We start from the raw sequence: 18,449 nt of genomic DNA, 5'->3' as shown, positions 1-18,449 counted from the left end.
GGGTTCGTGCCCCGGTCCGGGAAGATCCCACATGCCGCGAAGCGGCTGGGCCCGTGAGCCATGGCCGCTGAGCCTGCGCGTCCGGAGCCTGTGCTCCGCAACGGGAGAGGCCAAAACAGTGAGAGGCCAGCGTACCGCAAAAAATTAAAAAAAAAAAAATCCTAAGTGAAAATATAAGAATCCCTAAAAGATAACTTGAGGTGTGCGGGCTGAAGATCTATAACAACTTGACCCATTAATCAGGGATAGAGAGGCACGTGTGATGCCCAGAGGAGACCCGTACACTTTGCAAACCCTTTTACCTTCCCCCCAATTCACTCTCCACTTGGCTGATTTTAAACAAACAAACAAAACCTTTCAATCTAAATAGTAAAGTTGCTTACATTTGCATATTACTCTATACTTTTCAAGTTACTTTTGTAGCTCTTATCCCCACAACCTCACAATAATCCTATCAGATAAGTGGTATTATCCCTAGTTTATAGAAGAGGAAACCAAAACAGAAAAATTGAGTGACTCTTCCTGGGACACAGAGCTATTAGGTAGCAGAATCAAATGTAGTGAAAATGAAGGTCTCATGAGTCAGTTCAATCCTAGTTTGATTCTTGATCTTCTATTTCCTCCAGTCATTCATTCAACAAACATTTAATGAGTGCCTTCTATACCCAGGCACTGAGGACACAATGGAGAGAAAAACAGACCTGGTACCAGCCCTCATGGAGTATAGTGGGAAGACAAGAAACCATAAAAATCCATACGTTTGGTGTTCTATCACAGACAGAATCATACTGACTTCCCCCTGGTACTCACATGCACCTAAAGACCTAGATTCACAAAACATACCCCATGCTTCAAGACACTCAACACACATAGTTGTCCTCCCCCTCTCTTTAGCCCACTGGAGCTGCAGCAACCCAACTCCTTGGGTACAATACCAGGGACGTCTCACCTGATGTCCAAATTGGTTGCAAGGGAAGCCAAGAACCACCAGGCGCCTGGGAAAGCGGCATTGCAGCTCGTTGAGTTGGGTGAAGTCCCGGCTGGTTGTGCCTCAGAGCGAGGCCACGTTCTCAATCAGCACTGCCCTGCCTCTGAATGTATTGAAATCTACCTTCTCCCCATCTAGGCTGATAGCACTGAGGTCATAGAAGGACTTGGCAACGTAAGCCATGGTGCGAGTGCAGAGTGAGTGGCAGAGCAGTGTGAGCCCACTTAAGGGTCTATTAAAGGGGTGGGGAGGAAGGAGGAGCCAGGAAGGATCTCACAATGGGACTTTGAACATCCCCAGGATGACTTAGCAAAAAGTCACCTACCTGTAAGTGCTGTTTGAACAGGAAGGTCGCTCCTCCTATTTACAGACTCTGAACAAAGCCACCTCCCTGCTCCACCCTGTTGGCAACCTAGGAAGGGCCAATGTGATATCTCTGAGCAAACATGAATAATTCACTGCTTGCAGGAAACCAGAGCCCCAAAGGTTGGACGGGGAGGAAAAAAGGCAGGGAGGGATGCAAGATTGACTCCTACTTGCCCTAGCATATTGTTTGCACTTGGCACAGACAGTTATTGAGCGCCTGCTGAGTGCCGAGCTCTGAATTGTGCAATTGAGAGGTCAGGGTCTGCCGAGGGCTGAAGGATGAGGAAGAGGATTGGGCGCATGTCCCCTTGACTCAGACTACAAATGGAATATTCATGTTACTGTTCACATTTCTCTCTTTGGCTGACTTTCCACAAGCACAAAATCAAAGGGACCATTAGGAGGATGGTGTGTGGTTTTCTAAAATAATGGCTTTCAGTGCCTCAGCTTGCACCAGTCTGAAGAGGGGAGGCTGTGTTTGTCTTGAAAAGTCTCTCAGTGAGTGATGGTACTTGTCCTGGAGAGCACATCTGCCCTTGCCCCTGTGCTGTACCATCTCCTCTAATACACCACACCCCACCTCCACAGGGTCATGAGGATGCAGTTGGTTGTGGCTGGGATAACAGAGAGGAGTCACAGAGCAGGTGGGTAAACTCAGAGGGGATGGATGCCCCTACCTCTTATCAGACAAAGACTCAGTCCAAAAGACTTCTCAGAGGGGCTTGTGCTGGTCATTCCCCACAGAAGGAAGTGTGCAGGCAGTCGAAGCTGCTATGGTTCTAGACCCACCTAGGCCACTCACGACGTTTTCAACACCAGCATGCAATGTGTTGCCGGACATCGGGGGACCTGCTAAGAGCTATCATGGGAGCACAGCGCTGGAAGCCCACAGAAACTAAGAAGACCTAATGCTTCACTTCATTCTTCCAAACACCCACCAATGCAAGAAATCAGGGTTTGTTATTTTGTTTTTTTGTTTTTTGTTTTTAATGCCTGGATTTCTCCATCATTAAAGCTGGCAATTAGGCTTTACCTGGCTTTGGGATTTTAGAGAGAAATTTCAATAACAATGCAGTTGTTTACTAGAGAGTGTTTTCACAGGTATGTGTCCATTGGGAATGGTCTCCTAGAACAAAGAATAAGCCAGGTTGGGGAGCAGCTGGTCTTGAGAATCTGACTTGTTGAGAAGATGGAGGAAGTACTTTCCAGGAAGTACCCAGGTGTTCTTTTCTGTAGCCTGTTCATGGCTGTTTATAGCAACACGGGAATCCATACATCTTAACTGGTTGCTCCCTACAAAAAAGCTTCCATTACCTAAGTGGGAATGGAATCTTTTGCCACTAGAAGAGGTGGCAGGAAACGCAGAGAGAAGTGTGTCCCCTGCTGAGGCTGGGTAGAGTTGCTAGAAAAAGCAAATAAACGCCTCCTAAGCCACTGAGTCAAGAACTTCGCCCTGATAATGGGCTAAACTGTTAACATGAACTTGCCAGATTCACCTGCATGCCTAACACTTCCCTAGTACTCTCTGGGCTTCCAGATGCTTACTGGCTGCCCTTCTGGGACTCCTCTCCAGGAAGACCATGGAAGTCGCCGAGCTGAGGAGTGGAGGTGCTGTCTTCCTTAGGTACAAGACATCCCTTTTCTCCAGGGGCAACCTAGGACACCTTGAGTCACCCAGGTTCTCACCTTTCACGATTGAATACAATTGATGAAGCTCTCCTAAAATACCTCTTTGTTTCCAGATTTACCTCAAACTGGCCTACTTTCCAGAAGCTTGTAACTCTGGACATGCACTAACATGGCTTTCCACAGGGACAGTAGATGTTCGGGAAACTTCACTGGCTTAGTAGGCAGAAAGCCTAGGTCGATGGTTCTCAATTCTGGCTGCAGTGAGAATTGCATGTAGCGATTTTTCTAAATAGAGATGCCAAGCTTTCCCCTCTGGAGATTTCAATTCCGGTTGTTCCTTTTAAGCCTTGACTCTGCCACTCTTCCTTGGGGCCCCTAGGCACCTGTTTCCTTATCTGTCGAACTTGGATAAAGATAATCACCTTCCTTATCTCACGCAGCCGTGATTGTCTCATTGTTCCGATAAAGGAGATAAAGCATTACAAGTTCTGTGTAAATTGGAAAATACAGGTTAAGATCTTAGGCTACCGTTGCCCTGCCTTGTTTTACTCCTTCCTTCTTCATTTTATCTTTACCTCCAAACATTCTCTGCCTTTTCCATCAACTCCGGACCCCAGAGTATAGTATTCAACAGTCCCCAGACCCCAAGATTCTAGACTGCCTTGTTCCCTTGGGGTATCCAAGCACAGGGCTAGGATGAACTTCTGAAAGATTACTTAATCCCACCTCATGCCTTCAGGAAGACCTGTTTCTGTTACATTCCAAGCAGATGAGAACCCTCTTGGTTTTTTGGGTTTTTTAAAAAATTAATTAATAATTTATTTTTGCTGTGTTGGGGCTTCGTTTCTGTGCGAGGGCTTTCTCTACTTGTGGCAAGCGGGGCCCACTCTTCATCGCGGTGCGCGGGCCTCTCACTATCACAGCCTCTCTTGTTGCGGAGCACAGGCTCCAGACGCGCAGGCTCAGTAATTGTGGCTCACGGGCCCAGTTTCTCCGTGGCATGTGGGATCTTCCCAGACCAGGGCTCGAACCCGTGTCCCCTGCATTGGCAGGCAGATTCTCAACCACTGCGCCACCAGGGAAGCCCCCCCTCTTGGTTTTAAAGACACCCTCAGACATAGATATTCAGCATGTCCCCAATGATTCTACTCAATCTTATTTCCACAATGGGAGCCCACTGCCGAGCAATGGGGGCTTTGCTTGGCGCTCCCCTGCAGGTGGCATTAGGAAAGGCACCAAACAGAAGACGTTTGCTGTTTCCATTGTCATTCTTCTGCTGTTGCTTTAGGATTCTGGAACCTCTTCTACCAGCACTGCCTCTCTCCCTCCCCCTGAACTGCCAGGGTCCCAATGAGATCTACTCCCGGGGATTCACACAGGCAGTCACACCTGTGACTTGAAATATTCTTTATTTTGTAAACATCTGTGTTTAAAATAGATGAACCCTGCTCACAATTCATATCCTGGACCCGAGACACAGCACACAAAGTTTACCCGTCACAGGGAGATGCTGGGGCTCAGGAGCAGGTGGAGAGCCTGGGGCCGTGCGGCGCCTCAAGACAACAGGTGCAAAGGTGCAGCCAACAGGCAGGCGCACCTGCTCAACAGTCTAAGGCCAGGTCCCAGGCTGCGTCCGGGACTGGAGAAGTTTAGGGGTGAGAGGCTGACTCTGGTACCTCATGAGCATAGCTGCACCCTAAAATCCCAACCCCTCTCCTGCCCCATACCTCTCCCCAGCTGTGGCCCTTACGGATGGGGCTTCTCAGGCCATAGGATCCTAACCCCAAGTTTTCCCTTCCAGAACCCCTAGGGTACAGTAAAAATATAGTCCCTCTTCCCCAGGGGGGCTAGGAGAGAAAGGCAATGGTGCTCGGCCAGATCTTCAGGGAAAGCAGCAACACTGACCACAGGTTGGAGCCAGTGGCCAGTATAACTTCTCCTCCCCCGAGCCCCTGGCTGAGGGCACACCACAGGTTGGCACTGCTGACCTCCCCACCCCAGAGTGATGCTGCATGTTTTAACACCTGAGGAGTTAGTCCTCAAGGAAACATCCTCAGCTCTGGTCATGATTTCGTCCTAAAGAGTCAGCTTTTTACATTTCTCATTAGCTGACGATTTATAACTATTCCTGCCTTCCTTTTCCTTCCCCTACGATAACCCATCCCCCATTCCCTCATCCTGAGCTACCCTCTCCTGCCCTCTCCTGATTTGATAAGAGTCAGAGGAAAGGTTTGGCGATTTCATCCCCCACCCATTTTTTCAGAGTAAGGAAGTGGGGCTCTTAATCCTTCACATGTGTGTGTCCTGGACTTTAGTCTTTAATTAGTGAATGTTCGATGCCCGGTTTTGTTTTCACTCCAGCGCCAGCCATGCAACGCATCTTAAGACTGATCCTCCTCCCTAGGCTTCTCCCATCTTGGGAAGGTGGGAAGGAACCCTACTAGGGCTGGTAACTGACTTGTTCCCTCCTTAAAGGGCCTCCTGCAAACGACTGTTGGACCATACGGGGTTAAAGAACCTTCTTCCAGAAACAAAGGGCCCTGGAGGAGGGAGTCCGCTTCCCTCCACCTGTAGCCACAGTGCAGTTGGCAGACCCTCAAGCCTCTGAGTCAGGAGCTGAGGAACAAGATGAGCAGTTGGTCTTGAAGGCTGAAGGGAACAGCACCAAGCGTTCCTACCCAGGGCTCGCCTGCTTTCTGCCCATGAGCCCCCCGCCCTTCTCCCACAAACTCTGGGTCTCGGGAAAGCCTTGAGAGCAGAAGGCTGGGCTCAGCCAGCCTGGTTCAGACCACCAGCGTGGTTCTGTCACCCCTCACCTGCCGGGGCGGTGGCGAAGTGCCCTTCTTACATAAGAAATGGAAGATGGGGCCCAGGAATCTCTGCTTCTGCCGAATACCACTCTGGTTTGCAAACTGCTGTCCTGGCTCTTAACCTGATACATAGGAGCTGGTCCTTCATTTCCAAACACTCCCCTTCCCGAGTGTGTGGTTGGCCCCAGGGCTCTCCTTGCCCCTGCAGTGCCCTCAGGCCTTGGTTCACATCTTTAAATTCGGGAGCCCGGGGGCAGGGAGAAATAGCGTACACGCTGCAAGGCAGGTAGAGAATGGAGGTTACTTCTTATCCCTGCCACCCCTCATCATTTTTTTTTTTCTCTGAAGCTCAGTTCCCCCAAGAGGCAGGAGGGCAGGCAGCCAAGTGCAGCGGAAGCTGGGGACGGGAGGGGGGTTGTGTAGGACAGTCCCAGGTGTGGGGACCACCAGTTTGGGCTTTCCTTCCTCTCTTGCCGTTCCTCTTTCCCCGGTCCCCGGGGAGGCAGGCCCATGGCACAGGAAGGGGCGGTGGCGAGGAGAGGACGGGAAGAATTTCCTACAAAGCGGGGTGGGGCTTCTCCCGGAGCAGAGCAGGGAACGTGCCCCTGAGCCTGAGTCCACTCCCTCGGCCCGGCAAAGAGGGAGGAATTGAAAGGTGCTGTACCAGCAGCCACACGGGACACGTGGGGGCGGGGGGAGGGCTTTGACAGGAGCACAGCTGAGGGGAAGGGACAGAAAGAGAGGTGGGAAGAAGCGAGGAGAAGCGGAGAGGAGACCAGATGCACTGAGAGGGAAGGAACCTCCAGTGGCCTTGATTCCAGACTGGGCCATCGTCTGGGACCTCGGGGTAGTGAGGCAGTGCTCGTAGCACATCAGGGGCTCGTAGCAGGCCTGTGGCTGGGGAAACAGGCTGGAGGGGGCCATCCCGGGGGGAGGGGAGGGGGGCGAGGCTGCTGGGACAGGACAGAGGAGCTGCTCCCCAGAGCCAGGCAGCGGGGAGGAGCAGCGACCGAGATTCCACAGGGTCACCCGAAGGAGAAGAGAAGCAGGGCAAAGCCCAGGCTCCCTGTGTGCCCGCAGCCCTCCTGCGGGGAGAGGGGACTGTGCGGGGCACTCCACGCAAGATGCTCAGCACCAGCAGGTTTTCGAAGAGTTCTCCGGGCCCTCGGGTTTGCCCTCTTTCTCCTCCAGCTCCTCCAGGGCCAACTCATTGCTGGCGGGTGTCCGCAGACCTTCCAGCTCCTTCCTGTGGGCCTGCAGCACCAGCTCGGTCAGGCGCGTGAAGGACTGGGAGGGCAAAGAACACAGTAAGTCCAGGTCTCCCCTCTTCCCGGCACCCCTGTGGCTGCCTGCCCTGGGTGGGGCTCATCTGCTCCCAGCCACTCTGCTGCCTCGTCCTCTCGCCTCCCCGCCTCGCTGGACTCAGCTCAAGAGACGGTACTCACCTCTTTAATGTTGAGGTTGGTGCAGGCACTTGTTTCATAGAAGTCCATGCCGTACTCTTTAGCCAGCTGCAAGAGAAGAACATTCCTGAAAGGGAGTCGCTAAGGGAAGGGAGGTGCCCGCAGCACCTGGTGCATCCTTCCTGCCACTGCACTCAGGGCCCGTGCTGTGTCGCGACAGTTTCTCAGAGTAGATAACTTCTCAGATGAGACTAGGACTTCCTAAGACACAGGCTAGCAGAGAATGGGAGAAGATGCTCCACAAATGCACCCCACCTACACACAGGCACACATATACACCCAACACACACACATCACATGTCAGGAGACAGAGACACAAAATTATTGTGACAAACTAATGAAAAACATGGGCTTTGAGGTCAAACAGACCCAGGCTGGAATACCAGTGCTGTCACTTAAGAGCGTATGACCTTAAGACAAGTTACCTCTTCCCTCTAAGCCCCAACTTCGCATTCTGTTCAAAGGGGATGAGAGCGTCTATCAGCCAGGGCTATGGAAGGGTTAAGCACTTGCTTAGCACAGGACCACACATACAGTAATCAACAAATACGAATATTCTAGTAGGAGTTGCCCTCTATTTTCAAAATTTTCAATGACCATGTATTATTTTTTATACTAAAAAACAATTTTATTTCAAGTGCTAATGGGACGCTATTGACTGAAGAGGGAGAGAAAAACTCTTGAGGCCCTCAGAGTAAGCGGGTGACTCTGGCCTCAGTGGTACCCATCTTTCTTTCTGTTCTCTGGGAGGATGGTCTCCCTGTGTGATTGGACATTCCCTCAAAACCATCCTCCTACCCTCTCTGCCACCATGGCTTCTCCAAATGTGGGCCCTTCATGCCTTCATTTCCCTTCCTACCTCTTTTCAACTGTAAGGAGGACAGGGAGTGGGTGTGGAGGGGTGAGATGACTGTAGGACAGAAGCTATGCCTGGATGCTGCTAGAGGAGAAGGGAGCCACTTGAAGTCCCTCCTCCGCACTAACCAGGGTGGGCTCTTAGGCAGAGGTAATCCTGCTTTGGGGGCCTTGGAGTTGGGAGAGGTCTTTGTTTCAGGATGGACCCCAAATCACTGTCCTAAAGGACAGAAAACAAACTCTCAAGGATGGCAATTCAGCCAGTGCCTTAGGCTACTGTGGAGGTAGGAGGGTGTCTGATGATGGTGATAGAACCCTGGGTCCCAGTTCTCAGGCCTGGCCCAGGAAGCCAGCCAAAAGCTGGATTCAGCCAGCTCACTCGCACTTACCTGCTGCCCTTGCTCTCTTCCCACCTGCCGTTTCTGCTCTTCATCAGCCTTATTCCCTATAAGGATCTTCTGGACACCTTCTGGTGCATACTAGGGACAAAGGACAGACAGAACTGCCAGTGAGTGCTGCCTTTCCCCCAATCTCCCCACCCACACAGCCTACACTGGCTTCCACATCAGCAGCAAAGTTAAGAGCCCTAGGGACAGAGTGGGCTGACTGGGTGCAGGTGCCAGGCGTCCCCAAGTACCATGGCTGATCCCAGGGGTCCCAGAGGGATGTCACAGGGACTGTTTAGGGTAGAAGACACTGATGCTTCCTCAGGTTGGACAACTGGAAAGGACGCTGGACTTAAGTCCAGCCCCTCATTCTACAGATGAAGAACTGGGGACTCAGAGTTCAAATGGCTTGCCCAGGGCTCCACAACTGTGGTGGCAGAGCCAGGACTGGAACACCAGTCTCGCAATTCCACCTGGTCCTGACATTTCAGGAAGGAAGCTGTTCACAGCGTAGGCTCTGTTCTAACTCATTTCAGGGGAAGACACAGCCATGGAGGCCTGGCAGGGTATAGAGCATGGAGGGCATGGCTGCTTGGGCTTCTTCCTCATGTCTTACTCACCCAGAGGTCTCGATCGGGGGCTGCAGAAGGCAAGGGTTCCTGGTAGTGTTTGCTCGCCAACCCTGACAGCTTCAGCCCTTCCCATGTGGCCTTCACTTTGCTTTCCCCTCTCAGGTGCCCTTCCCCACCCCCAAGAGTGAGGCAGCACATCCTACCTCATCCACATCACTGACCCACTTCATGATGTGCTGGTAAGAGCGCTCGCTGCTAATGTCGTAGACTAAAAATATTCCCTGAGAGAGAGAAGGAGAGAGAGATGGGGCAGGTACATGCACACAGAGACAGTGCATAGTCATGGGGTCAGAATCGGATGTGGTACCTTAAGTGCTGGGTCCCAATCTCCCTTCTCCCTGCTTAGCATAATGAAGATCCCTCAGCACCCAGAAAAGTCTCCTTCTCTCTCAGACCCCCAAAGCTGTTGCTTCCTAGGCTCATCACAGAGCTCTCTGAGGCAGAAAGGCACCAATACTTTGATGTGGTCTTTGGCCCGGGGAGGAGGGTGGAAGTTGAGGGTGAGGGTGGGGACCCGCCAGTAGTGAGTGCTCAGAGAGTAGCTGATGAATGAATGATCAGTGAACGACTGAAAGACCGCCCTGAGCCCACCCCCTCACTCCGCAGCAGGCAATCCGAGGGCCCATTTGGGGATCAGTGGCACAAATATCTCAAACGCCCGGAGCCAGGAGTGTGGGTGGCAGCATCCCACCTCTAAACCCTGAAAATAGCGGCTCACCTGGGCCCGTCGATAGTACTGCTTTGTGATGGTCTGATATCTCTCCTGCCCCGCTGTGTCCCTGCAATAGAAAGCCAGCCCTTCAAAAGAGCAGGGACCATGGAAGCAGGCGGGGAGGGGAGGAACGGGACCTGGGAGACCCTGTGCCTTTGCAGGAGAAACTGGAGAGCTGCAGGGTGAAAAATCAGTGGAGCTTTGGTCCCCAAGGGGATCCAAACGTATCTGACTCTGCAGCAGAGAGGGCTGGTCATAGGTGCTGACAGGGCTTGTGGGTCCTTGTCAACTGTATCTGCACTAGGAGCCACAACCATAACTGGGTCTTGGATAACTTTCTCTAGGATTTGGCCATTGTGGCCAGACTGGTGGGACTACTCCATCTCCAGTCCCTCTGGGACCTCTGCAGGCAATGCCCATACCACTCTGAAATTGGGAGGCCGCTCCAAATGCTGGAAAGGCAATGCTTCCAGGAGCAACATGCCAGAGAGCTATAGCGGCCCCCTGTGGCTACTTATGGGAACTGCACTGTGCTGTAGTGAGGAGCTCCGACCAGGAACTCCCACCGTAAGGATGGGGTGTAGCCCTCCCTGCTTGGAATCCTACCTCAGTGCTATGCAGGGCAGCACGGCCCAAGGGAAAAGCTTTATTCGAAGACAAACCCGCAGTGCTTAGTTTGCCAATTCCTTCTAATTCTTGCTTTTTGGTGACTTGCGGTCAGTCCCATAAGTTTCTTAAGAAAGAGATGAGAGGGAACTCCCTGGTGGTTCAGTGGTTAGGACTCCGCGCTTTCACTGCCAAGGGCCTGGATTTAATCCTTGGTCGGGGAACTAAGATCTCGGGAGCCGCAGAGATGAGAGATTAAGGCTCATGGGAGCAGGAGATGGGCTTTGAGACTTCTGCTTCTCTCCATCGAAAAGGTGGCCAGTTACTCCAGATGAAGCCTCTGGATTTTACACATGGCAGTGGCAGCTAGGGAGAGCCCCAGGTCCTCTCCTCCTACCCAACTCACCAAATCTGTATCCGTACTTTGATGCCATCTACCTCTATGGTCTTCATCTTAAAGTCAACACCTGGGGAAAGGAAGTGAGTAAGACAGTTAGGAAGCGGGCTTCCCTGGTGGCGCAGTGGTGAAGAATCCACCTGCCAATGCAGGGGACACGGGTTCGAGCCCTGGTCTGGGAAGATCCCACATGCCGCAGAGCAACTAAGCCCGTGCGCCGCAACTACTGAGCCTGTGCTCTAGAGCCGGTGAGCCACAACTACCGAGCCCACATGCCACAACTACTGAAGCCCACGTGCCTAGAGCCCGTGCTCCGCAACAAGAGAAGCCACCACAATGAGAAGCCCACGCACCACAACGAAGAGTAGCCCCCACTTGCCACAACTAGAGAAAGCCCGTGCTCAGCAACAAAAAATAAAATAAATAAATTAAAAAAAAAAAAAAGAAAGGAGGGATACCTGCTGAGGACTGAAGTATGGCCTAGGGCACTCATACCTGAGGGTCTCCTTTTGGTTTAACTTGGCAGAAAGATGGCACAAGGTAAAGGCCTTCTTGAACCAAAAACTGACCCTCAGGGAGTGTCCAGGGCTTTGAATGGGGCTTCCCTTCCTCCTTGAGCTGCGAGTTGCCAGGAGTAAAGGGCCTGTGGCACACAGGAAGTGAATATGGCGGAATCCACTCCTTTGCTGCCTTACTTAGCCCCAAAATGTGTCTCACTCTACTCCCGTGTAAAGTTTTCCTTATTTATACTTCTGCAGAGAACCACTTGTATTTATCCCTCCTGGAACTCTAATCCCTAGGAATAGCAGTCCACCTCATTTGCCTGGGTTTATTCTCTCTCTGCCTTATTAGCAACCAGGAGGGGTTATGGTGCCATCATGAATGTGGGGAAAGCACAGAGACCCTGGCGAGAGAGGAGGACTGTTTCAGCCCCACAGTGTGTATAGAGCCCTCGGCACCTAACAAAGGCCCACCAAGGAGACGGCCTAGTGCATCTGTTGCTGACTAGGCCCTTTTACCAGAGGAGGCATTGTTGTTTACTAGAAGGAGCATGGGCTTCAATGTCAGGCCTGTGCTTGAATCCTAACTCTGGCCACTTAACTCATAGCTATGACCTTGGGCACCTCTGAGCCTCCATTTTCTCATCAGTAAAATGGGGACATTACCAATCATTTCAGAGGGTCACTGAGAAAACCAAATGAGATACAGTGCTTGGGACCTGGTGGACATTCAGTCAGTCACAGCTATCACTATACCAAGTACAGCCCTGGTCTACATGGGTGCTCCTGGGTCACTGCCAGTGACCACATGAAGAGGCAGTGGCACAGCATGTCATTGGGGGAGGGAGGGTAGACAATCAGGGTTCTCAGGGTCATCTGCCCAGGGGCTTGAGGAGCTAAGCTGCCACAAGACACAGGAAACGTAAGGGATTTGGCAAACCAGTCCAGCACAGAAACGTATCTGGGGAATTTTGCAGCAGGAGAAGTCAGCACCACCAGCAGCATGCAGGCTTGAATCTCAGTGACAGCAGTGATGAGGCACCTCTCCCCAGCCCTAACTGTGCCAGGCACTGTGCCCAGTGATTCAAGAACTGTGTCTAGGAAGTTAATTAAGCTGCAGTCCTAGTGCACTCCCTGGAGACAAGTCAGGAATGGGCACCATTAACCAGTGTTCAGGTGAGAAACAGGGTGAAGGCAGAGTTCCGGCCCATAGTCCCCAGGCTGCACAGCACAGCCCCACAGGTGCCAGAATCCCCAGTGCCCCCGCCATTCCGCCCCGGCATTAGTTCTTCGCCAACAGGAATGCTTCCCCCCTTATCCACATTGTCCCCAGCTTTCCACAAACACAGACATTAAATTCAGGCTCTTCCTTCTCACCACTGAGACCAGTCATCATTTAATTAAAAGGGAGAATAAGATTCAGACTGGACAACCTGAACTAAATCAACTTGCTCGGAAGTGAATCACTTTTCACCTGCCCAAGCTGATTCATATCTATTGAGCTGTACTTTTCCAAATGGATAACGCCTGGCAGCCATTCTACCGAGGGTGCCAAGAAAGTAAAAAAAAGAGGAGGGAGAAAGAAGGAGAGGGGCCCCTGGCCTTGGTGGGGGGGCAGTAGCGTGCTCACCCCCTCCCTAGACAAGCAGTTGTCAAGAATTTGCTTCTCGGGACTTCCCTGGTGGTCCAGTGGGTAAGACTCCACGCTCCCAATGCAGGGGGCCTGGGTTCGATCCCTGGTTAGGGAACTAGATCCCGCATGCCACAGCTAAGAGTTCGCATGCCACAACTAAAGATCCCACATGCCACAACTAAGACCTGGTGCTTCTCCCCAACACCCGGCATAGAAGGGAATCAAGAAAGCTTTGTTCTTTCCTGGTACAGTGCCTTCTTCCCAGGAGAACCAGGGATTCTGTTCATTTCATAATAAACCCAGCTCATCCTCATACCAGCCCAGCAAGCCCAGTCAAAGGGCAGCACCTTGTGCAAAGTGGTCGCAAGGGTGGGAAGCTGGTGAGAGAGAGGAATCTATATCCTTTATTCCACAAACCTCTATGGGAACTTACTTTGTGCCCTGCACAGTGCTAGATGCAGACAAAGTGGCCAAAAAGACAGATGGTCCTTGCCCTTACAGAGCTTATTACACAGGAAACAAAGGCCCAGGGAGGTAAGATAACTAGCCCAAGGTTGGCACAGCAAGTAGCAGAGGCCTGTTTGATGGCAGAGCCCTTGCACTGTTTCTTGGGGGAATGAGAGGAGAATAGTGTGTTAACCAGGCAGAGTGGCCTTACCTACGCTTTGCTGTTTCTCTCTGGAGAAGGGCTCAGCTGGGGGAGGAGCCCCCAACACCAGGGAGCTTTCCCTGACAATGAAGGCAGGTCTTAGGAGAGGCAGGGCTGACAAGAAGACAGGGAGCCGCCCTGGGAGTGAGCGCTGGGCTTGGATTCCTTCTCCACTCTTCCCTTGCTTCTTAGCTGTGTGGCCAGGGACCAAGGCTGGGGAATTCTGGGGGCTCATGGCACACACACCCCCGCCACCGTCTTGCAACCTAGACCCTCCTGACCACCAATAAAATTTGTTGTAACATCTCTGAGAAATAAAATGCATCAGTATTGGCTCTTCACCGGCACTAAGGAAGAAACATAGAAAGTCTATGCCTTCTGAGGGATCTTCCTCTCCCACCCACTCCCCTCCTTTTTAAATTGAAAGATTAACAGCCCAAAGATCTTCTAGTGAAATCTATTGCTCTACTCTGCTCCCATACACCCTGCACCTTCCACGGTGTCCATCTACCAGTCAGCCCTGGCCTGCCGTGACCTGTGCCCACCCGCGGCCCCTTCCTTGTCCCTGCGTGGCTGCTGGGTTTTTTCCACTGCTGAGCACTGCAGCGCAAAGTCAAAAGACTGGCCCTGTTTAGTCGCCTAGAGACTCATGCTTTCTCACCTCCGCCGGCCCTCGCCGCTGCTCAGAAGCTGTTTATTCCAGGTGGTTCACCCACCACATTCCTCACAGCCACTGTCTTCCCTGCTGAAGGGCTCAGTCCCGGTCCACCCTCTCCCTACCGCTACCGCTGAAAGCATCCAAGAGAACTACCCTGTCCACTGTCTTAAGGGCAAAGAGACAGCTGCCTGATGAAGCCTTGCTGTGAGGCCCACCTCATTTCCTCAGAATGTCCTGTCGTCTCCACCTTCCCTGGGGAAGAGTCCTCTATCCTTTCCAAGTCTCACCTCTCAGCTGTCATCAGCCCCCTCTAGGTGTACATCCTATCCTAATAGTTTCGCCCCTCTCTGTTGCACCTTCAGACTCTTCAGGGAGAAGAGAGATTCTTCATCTAACTCCACCCCTGGTGTGTTCTCATTCTGGCTCCTCTAAGACAGCACTTCTCAAACTTTAGAGTGGATGCAACTCATGTGGGGACCATGTTAAAATGCAGATTCTGATTGAGTCGGTGTGAGATGTGGCCTAAGATGCCACACAAGCCTCTGGGTGAGGCTGATATTACTGATCCGTGGATCCCACTTTTGACAGCAGGCTTCTAAGGACAGTGGTTCTCAAAGTGTGGTCCCCGGACCTGCAGCATCAGCACCACCATCAGTCAGGGCTTGTTAGAAATGCCAATTATTGGGCCTCGCCTCAGATCTACAGAATCCAAAACTCTGGGCAGGGGTAGGGGTGGAGGTGGCCAGGAATCTGCGTTTTAACAAGTTCAGCACATGCTGAAGTTTGGGAGTTCCATCTGGACTGCGACTTTGCATGTGAAGTGTCAGGTGAGGCAGCATGGGAGTTCTCCGATTCTCAAGGTGTACTTTGCAGATGCTCAGCTTTAGAATCACCTGGGGTGATTAAAAAAAAAAAAAAAAGATACTACTTTGACTTTCTAGACCCAATGAATCAGAATTTGAGTGAGGCCCTGAAACCTGTATTTTTAACAGGACCATGGGTGACTTTTTAGATAGAGGAAAGTTTGAGGGTTCTAATTTAGTGGAAGAGCTATCCATTGGCACTGGAGTCAGAAAGACCTGGGTCTGAATCCTGATTCTGGTACTTGCTGTGTGACTTTGGGGAACTCTCAACTTCTCTGAGGCTCGGTTTGCTTGTCCATAGAATGAGAATACCAGTGGCCTCCTAAGGGTTGGTGTGGGATATAAATTAGATAATATATGTGCAGCTCCTCATAGGTAGAAGTTAGTTCTCTCACTCCTACCTTCCCTTTGCTAAATAAAGGCTTCCTGGGGAGGAGCCAGGAAAACAAACCCAGAGCACCCTTGATGTGGGAAGGATTGCACAGTCTAGTCCCCTGCTACTCCACTACCCTTGCTCATCCGGAGACCGGCAGCATCCACGTCACCGGGGAGCCTGTTAAAAATGCAAATGGGCCCACCCAGAGCTACTACATCTAAGGCACACTAACGTTTGAAAATCACTGTCTAGCCCATCTCTAGGTAGAACACACGCAAGGTTCATGATACTACTAAGCATTATAGCACACCCCCTGGCTAGGGGATCCAGAGCCCTTGGTTCTCATGCCAGCCCCATGAAGGAGACAGGGGCAGGGATTATTACCGTGAGGCACAGAGAAGCCAAGTAACTTACTCCCTTCCCACATCCTATGGCTGAGCCAGAACTGCAAACAGGTTTCTCAAAACCTACCCAGGACACCTCACTTGATCAGTGGCTTCCCAACCCTCCGAGGCTGCGGACTCTTCCTGCCTTTTCTGTCCCGCCCCTGCCTTCCCCACCCCTGTTCTGGTATAACAAGGTGTCTAGTAGTGGGTACACATGGAGCAAGCCCACCATAACCTATTATTAGGGAGCCCCTTGGTCCTTGAGAGCTCATGATTTCACTAAGCCCAGATGCATCGTCTTGCACAGCGCCACATCAGCATCCCTTCAAGAGGACCGGCTTCCTTTCCCGGGCACAGGGAACACCCAGGTGTGAAGAAACAAGCAGCTACCTCCACACCGCTCCGGTACAGGTTCTTGGAGACCTTAGAGCCCCGGGAGCAGAAAGTCAAGAAGACGAGGCCCTCTCCCAGCCAAGTGCCCAGACCACGACCAGCAGTTCATCATTTCTTCCCAGCACCTCAGATACGTCAATCGTGGTGTCCGCCACACCCAGTGTGCCTTTTCGGCTGGAAGTGCACAGCCCAAAGCCTCCGCTCAGGGAAGCAGGGCTGGCTGCTAGACCAGGGTGGACATCTGACCCAAAGGAGGCCCATCAGTGGGCTTGCTGGTCACCCACAGCGTGACCTGGCCAACAGGAGCAGCTCGGGGAGAGCCAGTGCCGTCTCCGCCAAAGCGGCTCCTTCCAGGTGGTGCAGAGGGACTGGCCGGTTGGTACTGAGAGAAGCAGGAGGCAGACAGATGTGCAGTGTGGGGGCTGGGGGCACGGGTCCCAGCACAGCTACCGGTCCATGCCGGACCCCAGGCGTCGGCCCGCGGGCATCCTCATAGCACAGCCCCTCTTCTTAGCGCGCACCTCAGGTTTCCTGAGGATACTCAGCCGGTACTTGCCCACTGCTGCCTAGTGGCTCCCCCAGGCTGGTGGCAAGTCGTTTCAGCTACAGGGCTGGGAGGAAGACGATGTGCCCTGCTGCTCGCCACCTCCTACTTTTTGTCTTCTAGATGCAGAGCACCTAAGAGGCAGAGGATAACTTTTGTATTTGACAACATTTTGTGTTTGTTTTAAAAATCTCCTCCTCGGACTTCCCTGGTGGCGCAGTGGTTGAGAGTCTGCCTGCCAATGCAGGGGACACGGGTTCGAGCCCTGGTCTGGGAGGATCCCACATGCCGCAGAGCAACTAGGCCCGTGAGCCACAACTACTGAGCCTGCGCGTCTGGAGCCCGTGCTCCGCAACAAGAGGCCGCGATAGTGAGAGGCCCGCGCACCGCAATGAAGAGTGGCCCCCGCTTGCCACAACTAGAGAAAGCCCTCGCACAGAAAGGAAGACCCGACCCAGCAAAAATAAATAAATAAATTACTAAAAAAACCCTCCTACCCCCAACATCTTAAAAAAAAAAAAAAAAGAAAGAATCCACCTGCCACTGCAGGGGACACGGGTTCAATCCCTGGACCGGGAAGATCCCACATGCCGCGGAGCAACTAAGCCCATGAGCCACCACTACTGAGCCCGCACTACTAAAGCCCGTGCTCCGCAACAAGGGAAGCCACTGCAGTGAGAAGCCCGCGCACCGCAACAAAGAGTAGCCCCCACTCGCTGCAACTAGAGAAAGCCCACACGCAACAACAAAGACCCAACGCAGCCATAAATAAATAATTTTAAAAAAATCTCCACCTCCATACCAGCAGTGCCAGGCATAAAGTAGCAGTGCCATTAGTGGCATCCCCCTGCCCCAGAGAGCAGGTGGAGGGGGTGCCCATGGCTCAAGAGCAGTGGCATGTGTCCTGCTGCTTTAACACCTCACAATGACAAGAAAACTCAGTTAAGTGACAGTGCCAGGCCCTGACACACTTATGACGGTGCTGCCCTAACTATACCAGTGGCCTCTGGCTCTTTCTGTATCCTTGGCTGTGTAGCCTCTGCTCCTTCAGCAGCAACCCCCAGTGACTGCCAGGCCACACCCAGAGTGCTGGAGCACAGTAGTAGGGCTGCCGTCAGAGAACTGGAGGACAGGGAGGCCCTGCTTTAGGTACTGGGGCTGGGGGACAGAGGGACAAGGCAGGAGAGACGGCACTGGCACTCCCTCAGCTCCTAAGATACCTCACCGTGGGGACGAGCTTACTGCCCCAGTCCACAGTGGAGGGCCTGTGAAGACCGTGGAAAGATGGGAACAGGGCACATCCAGGGGAACGGCACTCCTTCCCATCACTGTCTGCCTCCAAAGAAAACCCTGGAAAGCATGGAGGGAGTGCAGCTCAAGAAACAGAGTGGCTTGAGGACACGGGGAGGGGGAGGGGGAGGGCTGGGCTGGGACAAGGTGAGAGAGTGGCATGGACATATATACACTACCAAATGTAGAATGGATGGCTGGTGGGAAGCAGCTGCATAGCACAGGGAGATCAGCTCCATGCTTTGTGACCACCTAGAGGGGTGGGATAGGGAGGGTGGGAGGGAGATGCAAGAGGGAGGGGAGGGCTTCCCTA

The 18,449-nt window shown here is 52.5% G+C and overlaps 2 protein-coding genes across 2 annotated transcripts in view; both read right to left on the bottom strand.

Annotated features, from left to right (window-relative positions):
* Positions 1–1,171, bottom strand: part of GPX2 (glutathione peroxidase 2) — a 3,144-nt gene extending 1,973 nt beyond the window's left edge. The window contains 1 exon segment of the mRNA XM_007472202.1: positions 950–1,171. Coding sequence (XP_007472264.1) covers positions 950–1,171 — 222 coding nt within the window.
* Positions 1,172–6,874: 5,703 nt separating this feature from the next.
* The window catches only part of RAB15 (RAB15, member RAS oncogene family), a 21,486-nt gene continuing 9,911 nt past the window's right edge, over positions 6,875–18,449 (bottom strand). Inside the window, exons 2-7 of the mRNA XM_007449028.1 lie at positions 10,854–10,914; positions 9,848–9,908; positions 9,273–9,350; positions 8,501–8,590; positions 7,239–7,304; positions 6,875–7,080 (exon numbers count right to left, since the gene is read on the bottom strand). Of these exons, the coding sequence (XP_007449090.1) occupies positions 6,922–7,080; positions 7,239–7,304; positions 8,501–8,590; positions 9,273–9,350; positions 9,848–9,908; positions 10,854–10,914 (515 nt within the window). The 3' untranslated portion in view covers positions 6,875–6,921. The remainder of the gene's footprint in view (positions 7,081–7,238; positions 7,305–8,500; positions 8,591–9,272; positions 9,351–9,847; positions 9,909–10,853; positions 10,915–18,449) is intronic.

The sequence above is a fragment of the Lipotes vexillifer genome, unplaced genomic scaffold, assembly GCF_000442215.2.
Source record: "Lipotes vexillifer unplaced genomic scaffold, Lipotes_vexillifer_v1.1 scaffold629, whole genome shotgun sequence".
Taxonomy (NCBI): Eukaryota; Metazoa; Chordata; class Mammalia; order Artiodactyla; family Lipotidae; genus Lipotes; species Lipotes vexillifer.
The sequence above is the reverse complement of the archived record's forward strand: the minus strand, read 5'-3'. Positions and strand labels throughout refer to the sequence as shown.